The sequence below is a fragment of the Aquarana catesbeiana genome, unplaced genomic scaffold (genome assembly GCF_042186555.1).
Source record: "Aquarana catesbeiana isolate 2022-GZ unplaced genomic scaffold, ASM4218655v1 unanchor235, whole genome shotgun sequence".
Taxonomy (NCBI): domain Eukaryota; kingdom Metazoa; phylum Chordata; class Amphibia; order Anura; family Ranidae; genus Aquarana; species Aquarana catesbeiana.
The window spans coordinates 84,318-109,534 of record NW_027362663.1 but is presented as its reverse complement, the minus strand read 5'-3'; the positions used below and the strand labels follow the sequence as shown (position 1 = coordinate 109,534).

General features: G+C 43.3%; 1 protein-coding gene across 1 annotated transcript in view; it reads right to left on the bottom strand.

The window, feature by feature from the left end:
* The window catches only part of LOC141121936 (NACHT, LRR and PYD domains-containing protein 3-like), a 52,887-nt gene extending 29,291 nt beyond the window's left edge, over nucleotides 1-23,596 (bottom strand). Inside the window, exons 1-5 of the mRNA XM_073611693.1 lie at nucleotides 23,356-23,596; nucleotides 19,371-19,438; nucleotides 18,054-18,356; nucleotides 11,559-11,597; nucleotides 4,735-6,451 (exon numbers count right to left, since the gene is read on the bottom strand). Of these exons, the coding sequence (XP_073467794.1) occupies nucleotides 4,735-6,451; nucleotides 11,559-11,597; nucleotides 18,054-18,356; nucleotides 19,371-19,407 (2,096 nt within the window). The 5' untranslated portion in view covers nucleotides 19,408-19,438; nucleotides 23,356-23,596. The remainder of the gene's footprint in view (nucleotides 1-4,734; nucleotides 6,452-11,558; nucleotides 11,598-18,053; nucleotides 18,357-19,370; nucleotides 19,439-23,355) is intronic.
* Between the last annotated feature and the right edge of the window lie 1,621 nt (nucleotides 23,597-25,217).

The window sequence follows — 25,217 nt, the reverse complement described above, 5'->3', positions numbered from 1 at the left end:
GCTGTAACACCTTCAATTCTTCTGGGAAGGCTGTCCACAAGGTTTAGGAGTGTGTCTATGGGAATGTCTGACCATTCTTCCAGAAGCGCATTTGTGAGATCAGACACTGATGTTGGATGAGAAGGCCTGGATCACAGTCTCCGCTCTAATTCATCCCAAAGGTGTTCTATCGGGTTGAGGTCAGGACCAGTCAAGTTACTCCACCCCATACATGCTCATCCATGTCTTTATGGACCTTGCTTTGTGCACTAGTCCAAATCATTTGGTGGACTGGGGATTATGGTGTGGGGTTGTTTTTCAGGGGTTGGGCTTGGCCCCTTAGTTCCACTGAAGGGAAATCCTAAGGCATCAGCATACCAAGACATTTTGGACAATTTCATGCTCCTAACTTTATGGGAACAGTTTGGGTATGCCCCCTTCCTGTTCCAACATGACAACACCAGTGCAAAAGCAAGGTCCATAAAGACATGGATGAGCAAGTTTGGGGTGAAGGAACTTGACTGGCCTGCACAGAGTCATGACCTCAACCTGATAGAACAGCTTTGGGATGAACATGGGTGGCACAGTGGTGCAGTGGGTAGCACTCTCGCCTAGCAGTAAGAAGGGTCGCTGGTTCGAATCCCGACCACGACACTACCTGCCTGGAGTTTGCATGTTCTCCCTGTGTCTGCGTGGGTTTCCTCCGGGTACTCCGGTTTCCTCCCACACTCCAAAGACATGCTGGTAGGTTAATTGGATCCTGTCTAAATTGGCCCTAGTATAGGTATGAATGTGAGTTAGGGACCTTAGATTGTAAGCTCCTTGAGGGTATAGGGACTGATGTGAATGTATAATATATATGTAAAGCGCTGCGTAAATTGACGGCGCTATATAAGTACCTGAAATAAATAAAATAAATAAATAAACTAAAGAGGAGACTGAGAGCCAAGAGACTGTAAGAACCGACTCGTCCAACATCAGTGCCTGGCCTCACAATCGTGCTTCTGGAAGAATGGTCAAACATTCCCATAGACACACTCCTAAACCTTGTGGACGGCCTTCCCAGAAGAGTTGAAGCTGTTATAGCTGCAAAGGGTGGGCCAACGCAATATTGAACCCTACGGACTAAGACTGGGATGCCATTAAAGTTCATGTGTGTGTAAAGGCAGATGGTAATATCATGTAGCTGTGATTGCTAGAAGTTTCAAGAAACATGCCCCAAGTCTCTGACAGCTAGACTCCAGTCTCCAACAGCTCCTGTAGCACATTCTATGATCATCTCCTCTTGTAAATCTTCAGTCTTTGACAATCTTTTGGAGCAATAATTATAATAATCCACTGGGCGGAGGAATCTCCATCCACTGAGCACAGGAATCTCCATCCACTGAGCGGAGGAATCTCCATACACTGAGCACAGCTCTTCTCACATTATTCCCTCCAATCTTCTTAGGGATATTTTATCTTAGCATAAAATGTTAGATAGCAACAGTGGCGGCCCGTGCACTGTGGGCGCACGGGTGCCACCCCCCCATCCATGCGCCCGGCCCCTTTCAGGACGCCAGACACATTCCTATGGTGGGGGCAGGAGGGGGTGGTACTTTTTTAAGCACCTGATTAGAGCCAGGGGCTCTAATAGGCTTCAAAATAGGGTGGGCTCGGGGCGCAGAGAGTGCACCCTAAACCCACCCATTTGTGTGATGATAGCAAATTTATTTTCGCTATTTCGACACTAACCTTCCTCTCCTCCAATCGGGAGGCAGGGCGTCAGACCTGCTTCCTGATTGGTCAAAGCACCTCCTCCGCTATGTGCCTTTCATATTCTATCTGAGCCGCCCTAATTGTACCCTTACATTTCTTGTTGCATTCTTTATAACGTCTGAATGCTGATGATGATCCCTCAACCTTGTATTTTTTGAAGGCCTTCTCCTTTGCTTTTATATGCATTTTTACATTGGAGTTAAGCCATCCAGGATTTTTGTTCGCTCTTTTAAATTTATTACCCAATGGGATGCACTGGCTCATGCCCTTATTTAATACGCTCTTAAAGCAAACCCATCTGTCCTCCGTGTTCTTTGTTCCTAAGATTTTATTCCAATTCATGCCTTCTAACACGGTTCGTAGTTTAGGGAAGTTGGCTTTTTTTAAATCCAGCTTCTTTGTATTTCCTTTATGTTTTCTATTTGTGTGAATTATACTGAAGCCAATTGACCGGTGATCGCTGTTTCCTAAATTGCCCCGTATTTCCACATCCGTGATCAGGTCTGTATTATTGGTAATCAGTATATCCAGTAACGCTTTATTTCTCATTGGTGCGTCTACCATCTGAACCATGAAATTGTCCTGCAAGACATTTTGGAACTGGCGAGCCTTAGATGAATGCGTGGTTCCCTCCGCCCAGTCTATGTCTAAATAGTTAAAATCCCCCATTATGATAACACTTCCCATCCTTACTGCTAATCCAACTTGTGATAGAAGATCCATCTCCCCTTCCTCCCTCAGATTAGGGGGCCTATAGCATACTCCCATTAATATTTTCCTCTTAACTTCATCCCTTTGGATGAAGGATTCCACCTCCTTCCTAGCTCCCTTAGTGATGTCATCTCTCACATTTACTTGTACATTATTCTTGATATATAGGCATACCCCTCCCCCTTTTTTACCCTCTCTATCCCTGCGAAAGGGTATACCCTTGAATGTTTGCCAGCCAATCATTGAACCAGGTCTCTGAAATTCCCACAAAATCCAATACCTCCTTGTACGACAGTATCTCTAGTTCACCCATCTTGTCTGCCAGGCTCCTGGCATTGGTAAACATGCCACGTAATTTAGACCGGTCACATACTATCCTCTATTGGGTGTTCTGGGATTGCAACTAGGACTTGTTACTTTACTTACCTTGGGTCTATGTGCTTTAGTCAACCTACCACTAATGCCCCCAATAATACCCTCTGGAATATGTTCCACGCTGACTATCTAACTTTTTGGCCATCTTTACTCCCAGCTGATCTGCACCCTCCTCATTTAGGTGCAGTCCGTCCCTTCTATAGTACTGGTGATCGACTGAGAAGTCGGCCCAGTCCCCCAGGAACCCAAACCCCTCCTTACTTCACCAGCTCTTCAGCCACTTGTTTACTTCCCTAATCTCCCTCTGCCTTTCTGGTGTGGCTCGATGTACCGGTAGTATTTCTAATAATACTACCTTGGAGGTCCTTTTCCTCAATTTAGCTCCCAAGTCCCTAATATCATTCTTTAGGACACTCCATCTGCCTCTGACTTTGTCATTGGTGCCAACATGCACCATGACAGCCGGGTCTTCCCCAGCCCCTCCCAGTAATCTGTCCACCAGATCTGGGATGTGCCGAACCTGAGCGCCCGGTAGACAACATACTGTTCGGCACTTCAGGTCTTTGTTACAGATTGCCCTCTCTGTCCTTCTAAGAAATGAGTCCCCTACCACCGGAATCTGTCTTTCCTTTCCCTTCGCTTCCTCCCCACTCTCACTGGAGGAGTTCTTCCCCCGGCAGCTAGGAGAGTCCCTCATCTCCAGCAGTGCTGGTCCCTGACTGGCTTCACCAATGTCACTCAATGGAGCGTACTTATTGGGATGCTCCAGCCCTGGATTGGCCTCCCTAGCACTTCTCCCTCTACCCTTCCTGGCTGTCACCCATCTACTCTTTGCTAGTGCATGCACCTCTTTGTCTCCAACCTCCTCTGTGCTGGCCCCTGCCGGCACCTGCTGTGTACGTTCCTGGCTCTCCTTTAGTATGGAGGGACTTCTCAGTGCTGACAGTTGCTTCCCCAGATTCAGAACCTGGGCTTCCAGGGAAACAATGTGCTTACATTTTGCACAGCAGTATTCACCCTCGATCGGATGATGAAGGAATGCATATATGCCTTAAGATGTACACCGAGTCTCATCCCCACACCCGCCGGGCATCGTACCTACTAATTTAATGAGGATTGGGGATCATACCCTGCCCAAATTACCTAACAACTAGCTTCCTGACACTAATACTCAAAAAGACAATACACTAATACTCAACCAGACAATACACAGGTACTCGCTGACCAATGTGCACTCGCTGACCCACGTGCACTCGCTGACCTGCGTGCACACACACACACAAGTGCTAACGATCCACACACACTACTCAGACAACACTCAGGTACTCACAATAGACAGATACTACCTGACACTAATACTCAATACAGCCCACGTGCACTCGCAGCACTCATGTACTTACAATACACAGGTACACACTCACCCTACACAGGTACTTGACCCCTGTTACAACCTCTTGTTTTCAACTCTGGTTTTTTTTAACTCTCCACTTAGTCCAGTTCCACTAATTCTGTTTTTTTTAACTCACCGCTTAGTCCAGTTCCACTAACTCTGGTTTTTTAACTCACCACTTAGTCCAGTTCCACTTGGTCTAAGTTCCAGCAAGCTCAAAGATGTGCAGGCTCACAATGCGTTTTACACAAGGTTATATAGGCCTCAAACACCTGTGACCAATTAACCACTCCCCTTATTTGGTAGGCTGAAGGAAGCAAAGAAAAAAAAGCTGTTTAAAAAGTGACAGAAAAAGGTGTTGAAAAGCTACAAGGAAAAGAACCAAAAAGAACCTAAAAATGCAACCCAGCAATCACCAGCAGTCAAAATGCAAAACTTGTTCACACTCTCCACTCAAGGTCCCCACTGTTTAGCTTCCAACCAGCAGTCAGTTCCGTTATGATAGCCTTACACTCACTTACCTGACCTTCTGACACCTCTGTAGTAATGGAGATATAATTTTCTGGCACTCTGGATCCACAGTGAGTGAATAAAAATATAAAGACTGAAAACGTTTACTCTTCAAAGTCTTCAAGCAATAACTGAACTGCTTGGAATAATTACTGTCCATCCACAAGTGACCAGTATGTGAGCCGAACAGCTCCAGACTTGAACAACCAGACATGACGCTCCTAATGAAGTCCTCATCCTGAGTCTCATACAGACAGAAGATGGTATGAGTATAGAAGGTCTCATTGATGTCCTTCATGGCCCATTTTCTCATTGCAGGTCTGGCTCTGAGTGAAATGTTGATTCCTGTGCTCTCCGAGAATGTCTTCACCTGCTTTTCATTTAAAAGACCAAACAGGAATTGTACAGCCAATGCTAAATGTGGGTATTCTGAACTGAAGCCAAAGAGTGATTCCCCTTTACAGATCTTTGGGAGGAAAGTACCTTTCATAAATCCAAACCAATCATCCAGCACATAATACAGAGCAGCGAGGAACTCCTGTACACTCAGGTGGATGAAGCTGTAGCAGGTCTGGGTGCGGACATCCCAATGAAAGATGTTCTCATTCAGAAATACAGACTCCACCTCAGACAGAGAAAGACCATGTCTTTCTAGATCTTTCTTCTCAAATAAGATTTGTTGGTTTAGAACTCCTTGATTGGCCAGAGCACACAGCTTCTTCAGACAGGTTTGTTTCCTGTGTACAGACTGCTCCTTCTTGCTGTGATGGGTTAGTAAAACCTCCAGGTAGAGAAGGTAAATTGAAGTCATTGAAATACACCGAATTAAACCCAACTCTTTTTGTATTTCTTGTTTCATTACAGTGCAGACAATCCAGCATGTGATGGGGACGGCACACATGCTATACAGAATGTCATTGTCTTTTATTACACTGAGAACCTTGTCTGCATCTTCTTTATCTCCAAAGAATTTATGGACATATTCCTCTCGATCTTCTCTTGTAAATCCCTGGATTTCCACATTGCGAGAATCATCAATGAATGTGTTAAGTTTCTCCATGGCCAGTGACCTTGTGGTGATGATCAGAGAAGATTGTGCGAGAATCTGTCTCCTGAGCAATCTTTGGAGAATTATTTCTTTGTGAGTTTCCATAGAAATGTCAAGACAATCCTCAGATTTCTCCTCTAGAGTCCACCTCAGTTCATCAAACCCATCAACTATAGTGAGAAGTTTTCTATGACTTCCAGGATCCTTCAGAATAGACACCAGGTCATCTGTAGTCAGTCTGTAGGCTCTGGAAAAAAGTCCCACAAGGCTTATGTTTCCAGGTATGGTGCTGATTTCTCTACAGCTCAGATAAAACACCAAGTCAAACTTGTCTTGGTAGAGATCCCCAGAGGCCCAGTCCAACATGATCTTCTTGGAGGTCATTGTTTTTCCAATCCCAGCAGGTCCTTGTAACACCACAATGTTAGGGATGAAACCATCTTCATCAGGGTCAAAGAGGGCCTGGATTGTGGTTGGGGATCTTTTCTCCATGATCTGTAGATGTCTTCCGCCTGAACTCCTTATTTCTTGTTCTTTTTCCTCTTTATTCTGGCGTCCCTTTCTCATCAATAACTTGGTGAATCTTTTCTGTAGAGGAACAGCCTCCCCCATACAGGAATTATATTCTTTAATCTTCTGCAAGATCTCTTTCACAGACTCTCTGTATTCCTTTTCTAAGTCTTTATAAGAGAAAGGAGAATGTTTTATTCCTTATACACACATGAAATAGTGTTTTTTTAAGATAGGGTTGGAAATATTTTATTGTATTCTAACCATATGCAATCAAAATGTAATCAGAATAGAAAATATCCTATGAAATACAGGAAGATTGTGGAAGCATCCAAACTATGTACGCATTATTCAGACTACAAAATGTAGAACAAAATGTTCATCCAGAAGAGATTTCTTCTTTTTTTTCAATCAATTTTTATTATCAAGAAAATACAATAAAAATAAGACAGTAACAATGTCAGAGTAGACAAAATAGGCAACATATCACTGCAATGATCCAAAAGTGGTGTGCCAGTGAGAGCAAAATATCTAGTACATCCAAACAACATCTAGACCAGTGAAAATTGGTAACAAATACCTACTTGCGCATATGGAAAATTAAATGAGTTAATTAAGTAAATTGGTTGGGGAGCAGCACGTAATAATGATGAAAACAAGGAAAAAATAATTAGCTATCTAATTACAAACCGCGCTCCTATTAGAATACAAGTGCAAAATCAATCTATATAAAACGACATATTATAAATGAAAAATCGTGGAAATTATTAAATAATATCTGCCAACTAAATACTAAATCATCATAGTGAGAAATAATCAAAATAATCGGATGTGGAAAAAAAAAAGAGAAAGTCCACCATTATTATCCAATGTGTACGACAAATTATGTGTCAAAATAATGTTCAAAATGAAAAGCAGAGCTTCTGGGTGGATAGAGCTTCTAGGCAAATCTTTCTTGGGTACAGCAAAGCATCAAATAGCAGTAATCAGTCACCATCACCAGCCACACAGCCTACTCACCAGATGGAAGTGACTTCCATGACAGGAGTCAAACACGCTTTGGGGACAACAAACGAGGCTTCTCCCGGTCAGGTGCAGATGCTGGAACTCAGGTGCTGGAACTCAGGTGTCTTGATCAACGCTAAGGCTACTTGGATGCATGCGACTGGACTTCCCAAGGTAGGTCACAGAGACTGTAGATGTTTAAGAGTGTGGAGAAATGAATAAAAAGCTCCCATGGTGAAGTAAGCCAAAATATTTAATAGGCCGAAACAGCTTAAGACCACATTCTCCACATACGGGTACATGCGGGCAAAAAAACAAACAAAAAAGCAGGAAAATCAAGTACGAGCGGAAATGGTGTGTCACGTTCGTTTTACGTCTGACCGGTTTCGTCAGATCGTTCTGACGTCATCAGGGATCGTACGAACGGGCACACCACCTCCTTAAATATACCTCTAATGGTGATGTATATTTAAGGAGGTGGTGTGCCCGTTCGTACGATCCCTGATGAGGTCAGAACGCTCTGACGGAACCGGTCGGACGTAAAACGAACATGACATTTCCGCTCGTACTTGATTTTCCTGCTTTTTTGTTTGTTTTTTTGCCCGCATGTACCCTTATGTGGGGAATGTGGTTTTAAGCTGTTTTTGGCCTATTAAATATTTTGGCTTACTTCACCATGGGAGCTTTTTATTAATTTCTCCACACTCTTAAACATCTACGGTCTCTGTGACCTACCTTGGGAAGTCCGGTCGCATGCATCCAAGTAGCCTTAGCGTTGATCAAGACACCTGAGTTCCAGCACCTGAGTTCCAGCATCTGCACCTAGCCGTGACCGGGAGAAGCCTCGTTGGTTGTCCCCAAAGCGTGTTTGACTCCTGTCATGGGAGTCACTTTCATCTGGTGAGTAGGCTGTGTGGCTGTTGATGGTGACTGATTACTGCTATTTGATGCTTCGCTGTACCCAAGAAAGATTTGCCTAGAAGCTCTATCCACCCAGAAGCTCTGCTTTTCATTTTGAACATTATTTTGACACATAATCTGTCGTACACATTGGATAATAATGGTGGACTTTCTCTTTTTATTTTCCACATCCGATTATGTTGATTATTTCTCACTATGATGATTTAGTATTTAGTTGGCAGATATTATTTCATAATTTCCACGATTTTTCATTTAGAATATGTCGTTTTATATAGATTGATTTTGCACTTGTATTATAATAGGAGCGCGGTTTGTAATAAGATAGCTAATTATTTTTTCCTTGTCAACATCTAGACCAGTGTTTCTCAACTCCAGTCCTCAAGGCGCCCCAACAGGTCATGTTTTCAGGATTTGCCTCAGACTAAATGGCTGTGGTAATTACAAAGTCAGTAAAACTGATCAAATCACCTGTGCAAAATAATGGAAAGCCTAAAAACATGACCTGTTTGGGTGCCTTGAGGACTGGATATGAGAAACACTGATCTAGACAAATGGAGTCCCTTAAGCTAAAGCAATGATGCAATAAGAAATAACACTTAAATGGCAAAAAAGATATTGGACTTAGTTGGGGGGGGTATAAATAAGGGTCACCACCGTTCTCGGGAAATTAGGTAAAACTTATTTTGACCTTAGTGACTAAGTTACCAGGAGCTGGGGACGACACAAAAGAACTCCCCAAGATAAACGAAAGGGAGACCTGTCTACCATAATAGTGTCAATGTAGATTATGAATGGCCGCTGTATGGGCTATGACAGTAAGTAGGGAGCAAGGTAAAACCCAATGTAAAGATCTCCAGGAGGTCATCTGCCAGCCCGGCTTTAGTGAGACAAAAAAAACTGATGTGGAGGGGCTCAGGGAGAACTACCCCATACTGACATTTGTAGGATAAAAAAAGAGAATAGGAAGAGGGAGAAAAAAGCAAGAAGCAGGGACAGATGAAAGGGAGAGAGAGAGAAGAAAGGTGACCTAACTGAAGCACCCTGGAGCTAATAGGATTCTAGGGAAAATAATAAAAAGGAAAAGGGGGGAGGAGCGGGAGGGGAAACCCACGAAACAAGAGATACAGTGCCTTGAAAAAGTATTCATACCCCTTGAAATTTGTCACATTTTGTCATGTTACAACCAAAAATGTAAATGTATTTTATTGGGATTTTATGTGATCGACCAACACAAAGTGGCACATAATTGTGAAGTGGAAGGAAAATTATAAATGGTTTTCAAATTATTTTTACAAATAAATATGTGAAAAATGTGGGGGGGGGGGCATTTGTATAGCGCCCCCCTGAGTCAGTACTTTGTAGAACTGCCTTTCACTACAATTACAGCTGCAAGTCTTTTTGGGGATGTCTCTACCAGCTTTGCACATCTAGAGAGTGACATTGTTGCCCATTCTTCTTTGCAAAATATCTCAAGCTCTGTCAGATTGGATGGAGAGCGTCTGTGAACAGCAATTTTCAAATCTTGCCACAAATTCTCATTGGGATTTAGGTCTGGACTGTGATTGGGCCATTCTAACGCATGAATATGCTTTGATCTAAACCTTTCCATTGTAGCTCTGGTCGTATGCTTAGGGTTGTTGTCCTGCTGGAAGGTGAACCTCCACCCCAGTCTCAAGTCTTTTGCAGACTCTAACAGGTTTTCTTCTAAGATTGTCCTGTATTTGTCTTCATCCATCTTCCAATCAACTCTGACCAGCTTCCCTGTCCCTGCTGAAGAAAAGCATTCCCACAACATGATGCTGCCACCACCATGTTTCACGGTGGGGATGGTGTGTTCAGGGTGATGTGCAGTGTTAGTTTTCCCCCACACATAGCATTTTGCTTTTAGGCCAAAGTGTTAAATTTTGGCCTCATCTGACCAGATCACCTTCTTCCACATAATTGCTTTGTCCCCCACATGGCTTCTCACAAACTGCAAACAGGACTTCTTATGACTTTCTTTCAACAATGTCTTTCTTCTTGTCATTCTTCCATAAAGAGCAGATTTGTGGAGAACACGACTAATAGTTGTCCTGTGGACAGATTCTCCCACCTGAGCTGTGGATCTCTGCAGCTCCTCCAGAGTTACCATGGACCTCTTGGCTGCTTCTCTGATGAATGCTCTCCTTGCCCGGCCGGTCAGTTTAGGTGGACAGCCATGTCTTGGTAGGTTTGCAGTTGTGTCATACTCTTTCCATTTTCTGATGAAGGATTGAACAGAGCTCAGTGAGATGTTCAAAGCTTGGGATATTTTTTAGAACCTAACCCCGTTTTATACTTCACAACTTTATCCCTGACCTGTCTGGTGTGTTACTTGTCCTTTATGATGCTGTTTGCTCACTAAGGTTCTCTAACAAATCTCTGAGGGCTTCACAAAACAGCTGTATTTATACTGAGTTTAAATGACACACAGGTGGGCTCTATTTACTAATCAGGTGACTTCTGAAGGCAATTGGTAACACTATATTTTAGTTAGGGGTATCAGAGTAAAGGGGGATGAACACAAATGAACGCCACACTTTTCACATATTTATTTGTAAAAAAATGTGAAAACCATTTATCATTTTCCGTCCACTTCACAATTATGTGCCACTTTGTGTTGGTCTATCACAATAAAACCCAATAAAATACATTTACGTTTTTGGTGGTAACATGACAAAATGTGGAAAATTTCAAGGGGTATGAATACTTTTTAAAGCACTGTATGTGCATATAATTTGCCCAAGGCTCCCAAATGGTCTCAAATTTACGCGTTGTGTCTCGGGGTGTGCTAACCATCTTCTCCCACGTCAAAATCTTCCACAAAATCTTCCTTTTTACCATGTTGTAGGAAACATAAGGTTGTTTCCAAGCCCTATCGATCGTTAATTTTGCCCCAATCAGGATAAACAGAACAAGACACTGCACACTCCTATATAGAAGCAGAGTCAATTGGAAAAATGAGTAGAGCAATGTGAGGGGACTTAGGGATAGAAAGGCCAGTGACCTTGTGAAGCATACATAACATTTCATTCCAGAAACCCCTGATTTTAGGGCATTCCCACCATATATGTACCATTGTGCCATTATGCTCACAGCCTCAGAAATAGAGGGGGGAGGTTAAAGGATAACATTTTCGCAAGTCTAGATTGGACAAGATACCACCACATCATGGCTTTCAAGTTAGCTTCAACTAGGGAGATGTTTAGTATCCCGCGGGAGGCACGGGCCACAGACCTGTGCAATTCCTCAAGCTCCCATCCCTGAGCAAGATCCTTCTCCCATTCTAACATACAGAAGGGATTTCATATCAGACATGAATGTCCTACTAACCTGACAATCTGTTGTCGTGGGTCATCTTCTTCAGTTTGGCTGAAAAAAATGATTAGAATAATCTAAAATAAATAAATAAAACATGATACAATAATATATACACAAACCTATACCAACTGTTGATCCCAATGAAGGCAAAAAACACCAGCAAAGCAGCAAAGCATGATACAATTTGCTCCAGCAGGGGAAAAAAATCCTTCCTGATCCCTCGAGAGGCAATCAGATATTCCCTGGATCAACTTTACCTGTGAGTCTCAGTTTCCACTAGTGTGACTTGTCATGCGGCTTGAGACTGCAAAGTCGCATGACAAGTCGTACCCCATGATTTCCAATGAGTACCGTTCATATCTGTGTGACTTCAAAGTAGTCCCTGCACTACTTTGGTACCACTTTGATGTGGCTTGAGGTCCATAAACCTCAAGAATACACAGGCATTGCTTCAAGTCGCATCAAAATCGCAGCAAAAAATTGTGGCAAAATCGCACAACTTTCCGGACGCAATAGTGTAAATCCACACTAGGTCACCAGTAACGAAACAAAAAGCAGCCAATTGTGCATATCAATAGGAAAAAAGCAACAGTAAAAATATAAGTAGAAGATGTGCTATATACTTAATTAGAAAATAAAAAGTGCAAATGTGCAAATAATACTGCATGTGTATATATATAGATATATAGATATATATCTATATATATACACACACACACATACACACAGTATCTCCCAAAAGTGAGTACACCCCTCACATTTTTGTAAATCTTTTCTTCTATCTTTTCATGTGACAACACTGAAGAAATGACACTTGTCTACAATGTAAAGTAGTGAGTGTACAGCTTGTATAACAGTGTAAATTTGCTGTCCCCTCAAAATAACTCAACACACAGCCATTAATGTCTAAACCGCTGGCAACAAAAGTCAGTACACCCCTAAGTGAAAATGTCCAAATTGGGCCAAATTAGCCATTTTCCCTCCCTGGTGTCATGTGACTCGTTAGTGTTAGAAGGTCTCAGGTGTGAATGGGGAACAGGTGTGTTAAATTTGGTGTTATCCCTCTCACTCTCTCATACTGGACACTGGAAGTTCAACATGGCACCTCATGGCAAAGAACTCTATGAGATCTGAAAAAAAAGAATTTTTGCTCTACATAAAGATGGCCTAGGCTATAAGAAGATTGCCAAGACCCAGAAACTGAGCTGCAGCATGGTGGCCAAGACCATACAGCGGTATAACAGGACAGGTTCCACTCAGAACAGGCCTCGCCATGGTCGACCAAAGTAGTTGAGTACACGTGCTCAGCGTCATATCCAGAGGTTGTCTTTGGGAAATAGACGTATGAGTGCTGCCAGCATTGCTGCAGAGGTTGGAGGGGTGGGGGGGTCAGCCTGTCAGTGCTCAGAAAATACGCCGCGCACTGCATCAAATTGGTCTGCATGGCTGTCATCCCAGAAAGAAGCCTCTTCTAAAGATGATGCACAAGAAAGCCTGCAAACAGTTTTCAGAAGACAAGCAGACTGAGGACATGGATTACTGGAACCATGTCCTGGGGGCTGATGAGACCAAGATAAACGTATTTGGTTCAAGCGTGTGTGGCGGCAACCAGGTGAGGAGTACAAAGACAAGTGTGTCTTGTCGACAGTCAAGCATGGTGGTGGGAGTGTCATGGTCTGGGGCTGCATGAGTGCTGCCAGCACTGGGAAGCTACAGATCATTGAGGGAACTGAAGCAGACTGGGCCACAGGGCAGTATTGCAACGTAAGGGATCTCTACTCTTCTCCTCTCCTAGGAAGACTTGCTGTTGGTTGTGCAGTGATCTTCGTGCAAATAGTGCTCAAAAAAAGCCAACATAGAGCTGAACTGCATAAAACTGGTTCATAAACATTATAATAACACTCCCATTTAATAATGCACACACTCCAGTGCACTTGGGTAAAAAGCTTGCCACTTTAGGGGTGCATGACCCCCTTAAAAACGTCTAAATATCTGCAGCAGCTCAGCTTAGGGAGAGCGGGATATACTTCCTACTTCGGCATTATGATGTCACAAAACTCCGCCCAACGGGTATCATCACTAGTCACTTGACTTCCTCAAAGAGTAATTCTTTTAGTATAGTTTAGAGCAGGGGTCTCAAACTGGCGGCCCTCCAGCTGTTGTGAAACTCCAAGTTCCATTATGCCTCTGCCTGTGGGAGTCATGCTTGTAACTGTCAGCCTTGCAATGCTTCATGGGACTTGTAGTTTTGCAACAGCTGGAGGGCTGCCAGTTTGAGACCCCTGGTTTAGAGTATGCTAAAAGACTCTTACGGAAGGAAGAGGAAGTCAAGTGACTAGTGCTGATACGCATTGGGCGGAGTTTTGTGACGTCATCATGCCGAAGTAGAAAGTATATCCCAATCTCCAGGCGTTATGTTATGGTGACTGACTGCCTGGAGAAGTGTAATGCCCCGTACAAACGGTCGGATTTTTTGAAAGAAAATGTTCGATGGGAGCTTGTTGTTGGAAATTCCGACCGTGTGTAGGCTCCATCGGACATTTTCCATCGGAATTTCCGTCACACAAAATTTGAGATCTGGATCTCAAACTTTTTAGACAACAAAATTCGTTGTCGTAAATTCCGATCGTGTGTACACAATTCCGACACACAAAGTTCCACGAATTTCTGACAAGATTTGTGTGACTGTGTGTATGCAAGACAAGTTTGAGCCAATATCCGTCGGAAAAAATCAGTGGATTTTGTTATCGGAATGTCTGATCGTGTGTACGGGTCATTACTCTTCTTCCCTGTTTTCCTTTTATCTCATTCCTGAACTCTGTAATCTTTTCCTGGGTCCAAATCTGTTATCCTTCATTATACATTCATAATGTACTTCCGTGCTGGATAGTTTTATCCAGTTAGAAGCTCCTGAGTGGTCACTGTCTTTCCCTGGATGACATTCCTAGTTCTTCCTTACACAGATATTGATCAGGATTTATTAGAACCCTTTCTAGACCACATCCTATGCTGGCACAGGTTTATTGACGACCTATTGGTCATTTGGATAGGTTCTGAACAACTCCTTAATACTTATACTCCTTAATACTATACTTATGATATTCATAGCATTTCCTTTCTTGATGTCCAGATCATTAAAAATCCCTCAGGGAAACTAGTTACGGACCTATTTCGCAAACCCACAGCAGGCAACACGCTGTTGCATGCGTCCAGCTCACATCCCCGTCCTCTAATTCGCAGTATTCCCTATGCTCAATATTTAAGATTGAGAAGAAACTGCACGGAGGATGGGGATTTCCGCCGACAGGCTGATGATCTACGCATACGTTTATTGGCTCGTGGCTATAGCCGTACCAACTTGAGAAAAGCATTTAACAGAGCTTTTGCCCAGACGCTTCTATATGGCCCTCCTCGTTTAATGCCAAAATCATTACTAAATATTCTACCCACCATAACCAGTTGCGCAACATACTTTCCAAACATTGGCACATACTAACTAATCATCATACTCTTAAAAAATATATTAGATCTACCCCAGAACTAGTATTTAGAAGAGCCACCTCATTAAGAGACAAACTTACCCACAGCCACTATAGAACCCCCGATACTCACCCCAAAGAGCCCCGGGGTACTTTTAAATGTGGCAATTGCCCTCATTGTCCTTGGATCCAAGAAGGACACCGACTGGTTCTCCCCAATGGAGAATCACTATCTGTGAGACACTCTGCCAATTGTAGTACGAGAGGCATTATTTATTTGATGACCTGTAAGTGTGGGGCTTTTTATATGGGGAAGACCATTAGGGAGTTAAGGCAAAGATTGGGAGATCATCTGTATGCATCCACGAATGGGAAACTTACCACGGTGGGTCGCCATATTGGGATCCACCATAAATTCAATCCTGAATATGTTAAATTCACTGTTTTAGAGGTTATCCCAGGGGACCCCAGAGGTGGAGACTGGGACGCCAAATTCTTAAACGGGAATCATTCTGGATAGAACGATTGAATGCTCTCATCCCCCCTGGCCTAAATGAGGCACATACATATAAATACTTTCTAGAGTGTAGAAATTGACATGTGTGATTGGCCCATCCTTGCCAAGGCCCCCCCGTGGTCTCCCCACTTGGAGCCTTTAACCCATATGGATACCATCTAGACTTTGTCATTAACTCTGCCCCCCCCCTTTTTTTCCCCCTTCCCTTCCTTCCCTTCCCCTGTCCCTATTATGGGAGTTCCCTGGATTTTGTCAATACTGTGTGAGATATGTAGGTTCCCCAAATAGAGTGCCATGAAAATATCTATGTATTGTCATTATTTGTCAGTAATTTTGTCATGGTTGGTTTTCTAATTGAAATTTGTTTGTCATTCCGTGACACTGTGATGGTGTTATTATGCTGTTTATTTTGTTATATGGTGGGCTGGGACGTATGCACCTGGGCCGGTTAATGGGATGCCTGTCTGCCCCGGCTAGATACATCAACATCCCTGTATTCAACTGTTTCTGTATTTGGTTTTAAAGTACACATTTCCTCATTTTCTACCACAAGTATACGGCGTGAGGATTTAGTTCTCCCCTAGTGGCGGGCATGCGGCTTTCCAGGCAGAGGAGGATTCTCCTTGTCGAGTAAACTTCCTCCCTCTGCTTCTCCAGGCAACGCCTCCTGCATCGCCATCTTTAGAGGGCTAGGCGCCTGCGCGGAACGAACCTCCACGCATGCGCACTAGTAGAAGGCCGGACCCGGTGACGACGACGAGTTGGGGGCATATAAGGCAGCCGACATGTCTGCCTGTTATGGGTGGCAGACACCCGAAGGCTTTTGACACACCAGCGGACCACAAGTAAGTGTCTTATGTACTGGATGGATGCCCTTCTCCTTTCCCTCTCCTTACTGCCTAGAAAATTGTTAACTCTGTCTTAATGACCGCAACGGCCCTCCTTAGATGATAGGGTGGCCTGGATGATACCTTATATAGAAGTATCTATAACACCATTTTCCTTGTTTTCTCCCCTCCCTTCCCGCCCCCCCTTTCTCTGTTTTGTTTCAAGGGCTCTAACCATCTACTTATACAACATGAATAATCTAAATGGTCGCTGAAGTGATTTATTAATCGCCTAGGGTGCTAGCAACTGATTTTGTACCACCATTAAAGCAATGGTGGGTGCTTACTTTATTTACTTTTGATTATTATCTCCTTCAATAACTAACTAGATGTACTATGGGTGGAGGGTCGTCCCCAAGCTTTCCCTTGGCCCTCCCTTTGTTCCCCCCCTTTTTTTTCCCCCCTTCCCCTCTTTCTCCTCCCCCCTCCCCCCCACCCCTCCCCCTTTTCTCTCCCCCCCTCCCCTTACCTTTTTCCTCCCCCCTCCTTTTCTCCCTCCTTTCTCCCCCCCTCCCCTCTTCCCCCCTCTTCCCCTTTCCCCTCCTTCCCCCTTCCCCCCCCTCACTGTGTTCCTGCCTCGGCCTCTTTCCCACTTTCCTCCTTTCTTTCTCCCCCTCCCTCCTTCCTTTTCTCCCCCCTCTTCCCCCCCCCCCCTCTTCCCCACTCTTCCCCTTCCCCCTCCTTCCCCCCCCCCCCTTTTTCCCCCCCTCACTGTGTTCCTGCTTCAGCCTCTTTCCCACTTTCCTCCTTTCTTTCTCCCCCTCCCTCCTTCCTTTTCTCCCCCCTCTTCCCCCCCTCCCCTTTTCCCTCTTTCCCCCCTTTTCCTCTCTGTCTTCCATTTCCCCACCCTCGTACCCCTGTCCTCTTCCCCTCCCCTTTCCTCACCTCACGATTACCTATTCACCTGGGTGGAAGCCACTTTTCCCTAGCTGATCCCATATATGAACATCTAATGTATACTTCATTTTTTTTTTATATACTAGTGTAGTCTGCCAAACAACCCCCCTTGCTCGCCCCCAGGGGAACGCCCATTGTGGGCGTCTCACAGTGCCGTCTAAGCCCGGACAGGGCAGTGGTTGGTGAGTGTACAGGTTTATCTGTATTAATTACTCCAATGTTATGTCCTTACCTGTATACCATCTTGTTATAATATAATTGTAATCATAATTATCTGATTCATAGAGAATTTGCTTGGACACCTCCTGAAGAAGTGGCTTGAATGCGAAACTGTCGAGGTTACGGTCTCAAGTATTCTGAAAAACTGCCTCCAACTATCTTTGTGGGCGTTTTAAATACTATGTGATATTCTGTATTGTAATGTACTCTTGTCAAATCTATATGATGTATGTATAGACTTTTTAATGCCTACGTTTTGAATAAATTCAATTTTATCTATATGTGTATGCATTCATGAGGTACCGCGATAGTCCAATTAGCTTTGGATGGCGAGGTAGGACTTGATTGGGGAAGTCCCTGCCATTCCTCCCCAATCCCCCTTATTACTTTACAATTGAAGGATTAAGGTACCCACTAATAATTCACTTTTTCTTACTTATGTGGCAATCACTTTATAAATAATTGATCAGGATTTGTTAGGAAATGGTCATTATAGACGGGAACTCACCATTTTGTGCTCTCCTCTCCTGGAGGTCATTTGCAGGTCCCATCAGACCGATCAGTGTAAAGACTTTAATCGTGACATTCAGAGCCCCTTCTTCTCCATATGTGTCTATCAGGAAGTCCTTGGTGGTGATCCAGTCTGCATTTTCAAGTCTTCCTCGGGGGATGGGATGTTGATTTCCATAGGAGAAATCAGACAATTTATTCCTAAATTTCTTGAAGTCACATGCTTTCAGATCCTCCAGTGAATATACGATAAGATCCCCGGGGGTTTGTGGGTCCTTTCCCAGGATACCAGGAGCCGACCCTGCAGAGAGGACAGTTGGCAACTGTAAACATTGATCCTGATTGGACAGCTTCTGAAACACGACAGCAGGTAACTCTGTGCTGGCAGACGGCAATGCTATAAAGAGCATATAGAAGGGAAAGGAAATGATCCCCCAATCTTTCTATATGTACATTAACCTATGGAGAGATTGGCTTCCCTGTGATAATCTCACATGACTGCCTCCAGGATGGTAAATTACCTCTCAGATGAATGAATATTGGGTGCAATACTAGGAGTATATTTATAATAAAATCACCTTCATGAACAATCATCATTATGTGTCTAATATGTTTATTTCTGATGATTGTCGGCTTCTTCTAGTGGTCCTATTGCTATATCTTACCGATTGAGGTATTTCAAGAAAATACTGTATTGTGGCCACTAGATGGAGCTGATGATCAGAGGAAGTAAACCTATTAGACATTATGAGGATTGCTAGTGATGCTTGTGCAAATGACACAAACTCATAGCAAATAGACCTCCTAGGGTATATGTAGGGATGACCATTTTTAAACATCACGATTATTGACTGTTTCATAGTAAACAAAAAGAAACTATAAATCCTTATAAAGCTTACACTTGAATAATGATGTGTCTGATCAATGTAAACTGAGAACTCCCGATTACCCCCAAATTTCCCAGCAGTATGTGTCATGTAACATGGGAGGTGTTTTCTCATTAGGATTATAAACAAAGGGTTACCCCGACCACTACACAAACAACCATAACATTTGGGGTCATCCGGTCATTATGGATCACTGGGCCATCTCAGAAGATCATTTCCATCAATGACAAATAAAATCTGAATAGATGGGAATGTGATTGTGGAACTGATGAAAGCTCCTGAACTCTTCTAATGGGTGGACTGACCAGATGTCTACAGGAAATGTTTAGACTATAGAGACATAAAACATCCCATAATCTAATTTCAGCCTTTGGAGATGTGAGATTGAGGAAAACATTGGAAATGATTGTCAGGATCAGCAGTCATACCTTGTGAGGAGGAGGATGAGGAGAAAGAGGTCTCCATGACATCAGGAGATGACCCAAGATGATATCACCTGGAAGGAGCACAGACAATAATAAACTCATTTATAGTGCATTGAACGGAACCAATAAGGAGGGTTTTGTTCCCTTTATGTGGATAACGATTGGCTGCCTGGTTGTCTAATCAAAGATCAGAATTGGATGGACTCCTGATATTTAAAACCCATAATTATGAGGGTCAATCAGTACCTTCATGCCAGCATTTATTTGATTGGTATATAAAGGTCACAAAGGAAGTTTACCCAGATTAGGGCCACAGTTTATACAGACTCGTACTTTTAGGTATCACTTTCACAAATCTGTGCCATTCATAGCCAAGACTGGTACTAATCAGCACCAAAGTATTAGCCAGTAAGATGTCTACAGAGAGGTCAGATTATACTTCAGGTTTGGGATCACCTAGGGGAAGGGTGGTGAAGAGTTAAGGAACAGATAGGGTGAGGGGGTGAAGTATAAAGATTTATTTTCTACTCAATCAACCCAATAAGCAGCATTCCTCACTGGGGACATCTGCACTGATAACCAGTGCCCTGATTACCAGTGCAGACCCATCAGTGCTGCCCTTCAGTGCCCATCAGTGATGCCTGTCAGCGCCCATCAGTGCCTCTTCATCAGTGACGCCTTTCAGTGCCCATTGGTGCCACCTATCAGTGCCCATCAGTGCTGCCTATAAGTGCCCATCAGTGCCGCCTATCAGTGTCCAAAAGTGCTGCCTATCAGTGCCAATAAATGCTGCCCATCAATGCCTATCTGTGCTGTCCATCAGTGTAGCATATCAGTGCCGCCTATCATTGCCCAGCCCTTCAGTGTCCATCAGCGAGGATGGACGTACCATCAGGGCCCTTCCAGACAGATTTGGGGAACATGGCAGATTTGTCGATGCTGGTCTCCCTAAACATAGTGCCCCCCGCCACTTTCTGGAATATCATAAGCAATCATCAAAAGATCTTAAAGTGTGGCTCCTTGAATCAATTCCAGATACATTTTCCCTGGCAGAACGTTTCAAAAGGCTGTGTCATCAGGAAACGTATTGCATTTTCACTTTGGACACCATGTTGCCTAGAGGAATGAACGAGGAGATCAAAATCAGCACTGTTATTTAACAAGTGTTGGTGTGATCCCCCCCGGTCATGCCTCTGTGGGTTGCCCGGTCACTGGTGACTGAACACACAATTTTCTCCACTAAACAGCTCATATTGGGCACGCAAATTTGCCACCCCCCTTTTTTTACTCCCCCCTGTTCTCTTTTTTGTATAATATTGTGTTCCCTCTAGAGAGTATTGGGACAAAAATATTCTTTTGCATATACTCACGTGTATACATGCGTTTGTTGTACATGTTTACAACTGCGCGTATTTGCAGGTATGTGGGTATGTATATGCATGAGCGGTTATCATGTTGTGTACTTGTAAGATTATATGCGTGCACACATATATACCCAGTAGGTAGCACCATCATTATCCATTAACCATTTATTATTTGAAGATTTAATTTGATTTATCCCTTTGAGAAGTATTTTTGGTCATGATATAATTTATAACAGATATACCCTTAATATTATATCTAGCATAGAGTCCTTCCTCCCTTTTCACCATTTCATTAATTTTATGAACTCATTGTAATTTATAATAATTGATTGATTACTGATTGTTAATAATTGAATAATAATTAATTTATTAGTTAATTTATTCATACAAATTTATTAATTTTATATCCAAGGTAGATTTATACATTTATATTTATGTATTTAATCAATTAATTATTTGATCGATTTCTTCAAAAGTCATAAATATATCATCATCCACTATTAATCAGCAAGCTTTTTACTCATAGTTACATTCACTTCGGTCTACAACCGTCTACCTCTTTAAATCTGTCTATTTGATTGACGGGCCGGCCAGCCCATCAGATCTTTCTGTTTCTATTGCCTCTGTATTTAAGACTGCCAGGTTTGCCAGCCAATCATGGTCTGATGAAGAAGCTGTGGCTTCGAAATGCATTACCATTCCTTGCCACTGTGAATAATCACATTTCCTGTTCCTGTGACGTCACGACCAGCTGCTTTTCGTTTCCTGCTTCCTGGTTCACAGCCTCCTGGATCCCTGGGTCTTGCCAACAATACAAACAGACAGGGCACTTTTTGTAGAAACTACAATAGGAAAAATGAGAGTAGCCTCTCCGAATCTGAACCCACACGTGGTGGTGGACGTGGTCCGCCACCACGTGGGGGTAGAGGAGGAGGGAGAGGGCAGGGTAGATCAAATAAAGACATTAATTCACAAAAAAGGAAGATAAAAGCATTAGAGGATTTAGAACACAATTATACATCATAGTCTGAGGATGGTTTAGCGAAAGGTGGACCTAGTAAGGAGGCGGTAGTAAGGCGGGGAGAACCAAAGGAGGAACGGACTCCGACAATAATGATAGATGTACACAATCCTCCGACCCCTTACTCCACACCCAGGGCCCCTCACAACGTTTTTTCATACAACACCCCAGTGACAAAGATGTTTGAGATGGAATATCAGTGCCCATCATTGCTGCCAATCAGTGCCCATCAGTGATGCCTACCAGTGCTCATCTGTGCTGCTTTTCTGTGCCCATCAGTGATGCCTGTCAGTGCCTCCTAATCAGTGTCACCTATCAGTGCCACCTATCAGTGCCGTCATTGCTGCCAATCAGTGCCCATCAGGGATGCCTGCCAGTGCTCATCTGTGCTGCTTTTCAGTGCCCATCAGTGATGCCTGTCAGTGCCTCATAATCAGTGTCACCTATCAGTGCCACCTATCAGTGCCCCTCATTGCTGCCAATCAGTGCCCATCAGGGATGCCTGCCAGTGCTCATCTGTGCTGCTTTTCAGTGCCCATCAGTGATGCCTGTCAGTGCCTCATAATCAGTGTCACCTATCAGTGCCACCTATCAGTGCCCGTCATTGCTGCCAATCAGTGCCCATCAGGGATGCCTGCCAGTGCTCATCTGTGCTGCTTTTCAGTGCCCATCAGTGATGCCTGTCAGTGCCTCATAATCAGTGTCACCTATCAGTGCCTCCTAATCAGTGCCAGCTGTCAGTGCCACCTATCAGTGCCCATCATTGCTGCCTATCAGTGCCCATCAGTACAGCATATTAGCGCCTACTCACCAGTGCCCATTAGTGCCACCTCATCAATGCCGCTTATCAGTGCCTGTCAATGCAGCCTTATCAGCGTTCATCGGCGAAGAAGAAAAATTACTTATTTACAAAATATTTTCAAAATTTTTGGTCTTTTTTCATTTGTTTAGCAAAAAAAATAAAAAAAAACCCAGTGGTGATTAAATACCACCAAAAGAAAGCTCTATCTCAAAAAAAGATAACATTTTAGTTTGGGTACAGCGTTGCATGATGGTGAAGTGTGACAGCACTGAAAGCTGAAAATTGCCCTGGGCAGGAGGGGGGTGAAAGTGCCCGGTATTGAAGTGGATATGGAGCCCACACAATATACAGACCTCCCATGAAACAAACATATCCGCTCCCAGGTGAGTCTCCAGTTAATCCTTATACAGACGAGTCGGGTGCTAGCCCAGCTCACATGCTGTGTGCCATAAAGCAAATGATTTTGGACGGATGCACTTCCAACGATCCTCTTTATTGAAGCTCATGTGACGGGTGGTTATCAGATGGAGCAGGGGACAAGGAGGTAGATGCATTTCCCCCAAATATTAGCATTTGGTCACAACCTCATCTGTTAACCACCTGTCACATGAGCTTCAATAAAAGAGGATCTTTGGAAGTGCAGCCATCCAGAATCATTTGCTTTATTACACAATACAAAGACTTCGGGTCTTTTTTTAATTAGAGTGCTGCGAGCAATGAACGGAGTTCCCATTTCCTGATGGCTCTCAGGAAATGGGACTTTGTTTAGAGCAGTCAGAAGAATGATTGGTGGGGTCTCACCTTGCTAGATCTGTCCATACATCCTCCAATCAGATTCTTTGTACTTCCTGACAAATAAGAGACCAGAAAATATTTCCAGAAAGGTGAAAAGTCCAATCACTGAAGATTCTGGAAGATAAAACCTGGAAACACGGCACTGGGAGCATCCAGCTTCTTCTTCTTATCATATGAAGATCGATATTCATGTGTGAACAAAGAGCTGATCTGCTCTTTACTCCAAATAATTTGTAACCTAGAAGGAGGATAAGAAGAGGACGGGGAAGGGGGATTTCTTAAGCTTCCTTTATTAGAGTCCGTTCTGCATTCTGACACTTCTTACACAACTCATCGTTGGTTGCATCCAACTTCCTCTTTGTATAAAAAAGAGTAGTGTAAAACTGACCATACACTGTTAGTTATTTTTCTCAGATTTCTCCTTCCACACAAACATGGGGAATGGAGGAATCCCTCCTGCTGGGAATACACTGACCAATGGTAGAAGCTGCTTATCAACAAAAGTTTTCCATCATGTTCCTTAGACAGAATCAAAAAAACTGACTTCTGCCAAGAGAGATCAGCCACACACTGACTGATCATCATTGGTTTAGTCCCTGCTGACCCAACACTTCAGTTTCGGCCAGTGTAATCCATATAAACCTAATGATGTGTGTATGAGTAGAGGGATGATGAATAACGTCCTCCCAGGAGGAGAAACCATTCCCAACCATTCTTCTAGACTCCACTCACTGTCAATCTGCAGCTTCTACATCCGGCAATGAGGATGAGCTCAAAGTACAGACTGAACTTTGCCTGTTTTGTTCTTTATCCAAATGCCGGACTTTTTGCTCATATGTGGTAGAAGTATTTCTACCACTTCTAAATAGAACACTTTCCTTCCTGTCCATGGTGGTTAAGGAAGCAGCAGATGCCAACTTACATCACCTCCTTAGCAACCAGTGATGCCACCCAGACCCATTCATTTACTGACCAGGAATCGCCAGCCTTGTAAGCAAAGCTGAGGGGAGAGAATGACATCACTATCCAAATATAGAAACATGGCCATATTTGGTCAGTGCTTCACCCAAGAGACCCCACACATTTTGGAACATTTAGTGGCAAGGACCAGAAGATGTAATTCATGACTAGTGCAATTATTAGATGAAGGGGGATCAGATGTGTTCTCCAGGTTGGTTACCATTGTTCATTATGATTGATTGTTGGACAACATGATATCTGATGGGTTTACAATGCTGAATATTTTTTAAGGGCTTTTTATTTCTTCATCAAATAATTTTCAAAAACGGTGTTAGTGTTTATTTACAGTTTACTTTTTTGTGAATGAGTGGGGTGATATGCCTGTACCTCTTGCCAGGGACCCTTCATGCTGAGGGCATGTGGCCTGGTAAAGTTTAGGAGGGAGGAACGTGCGCACATTTCCCCCTATCATTTCTGGCCTGCCAGGCTGCATGTTCAGTTTGGGGTCTGCTATGAAATTTTGGGGGCTGTAATGGAACCACTTGGCACCTTGATTAGATGCTTCCTACCGCCAAACAGTGCTTCCTGCCCTCCAAACTGCTCCAGCAGACCGAGAGCTAGTACCAGCCTGTTACCCCAATCATCATACATAGACAAGATGTTGGGGGTAGAACCACAGGAATGACTGTATATTGAACAGAACAGGCTTTTTATTTACTTAAAAAGTAGATCAGTCACCACATGAACAAATAATAATAAAAAATATTTACCCAAAACATCACACAATGGTTTAGATAACGAGGTAGAGCTGACACAAGGCTAATCCCATCATAGAAACCTCCAAGAGTTAGTCAAATTAGACAGACAGAAATAATATGTGAATTAATTAACACAATTAAAGTGGTTGT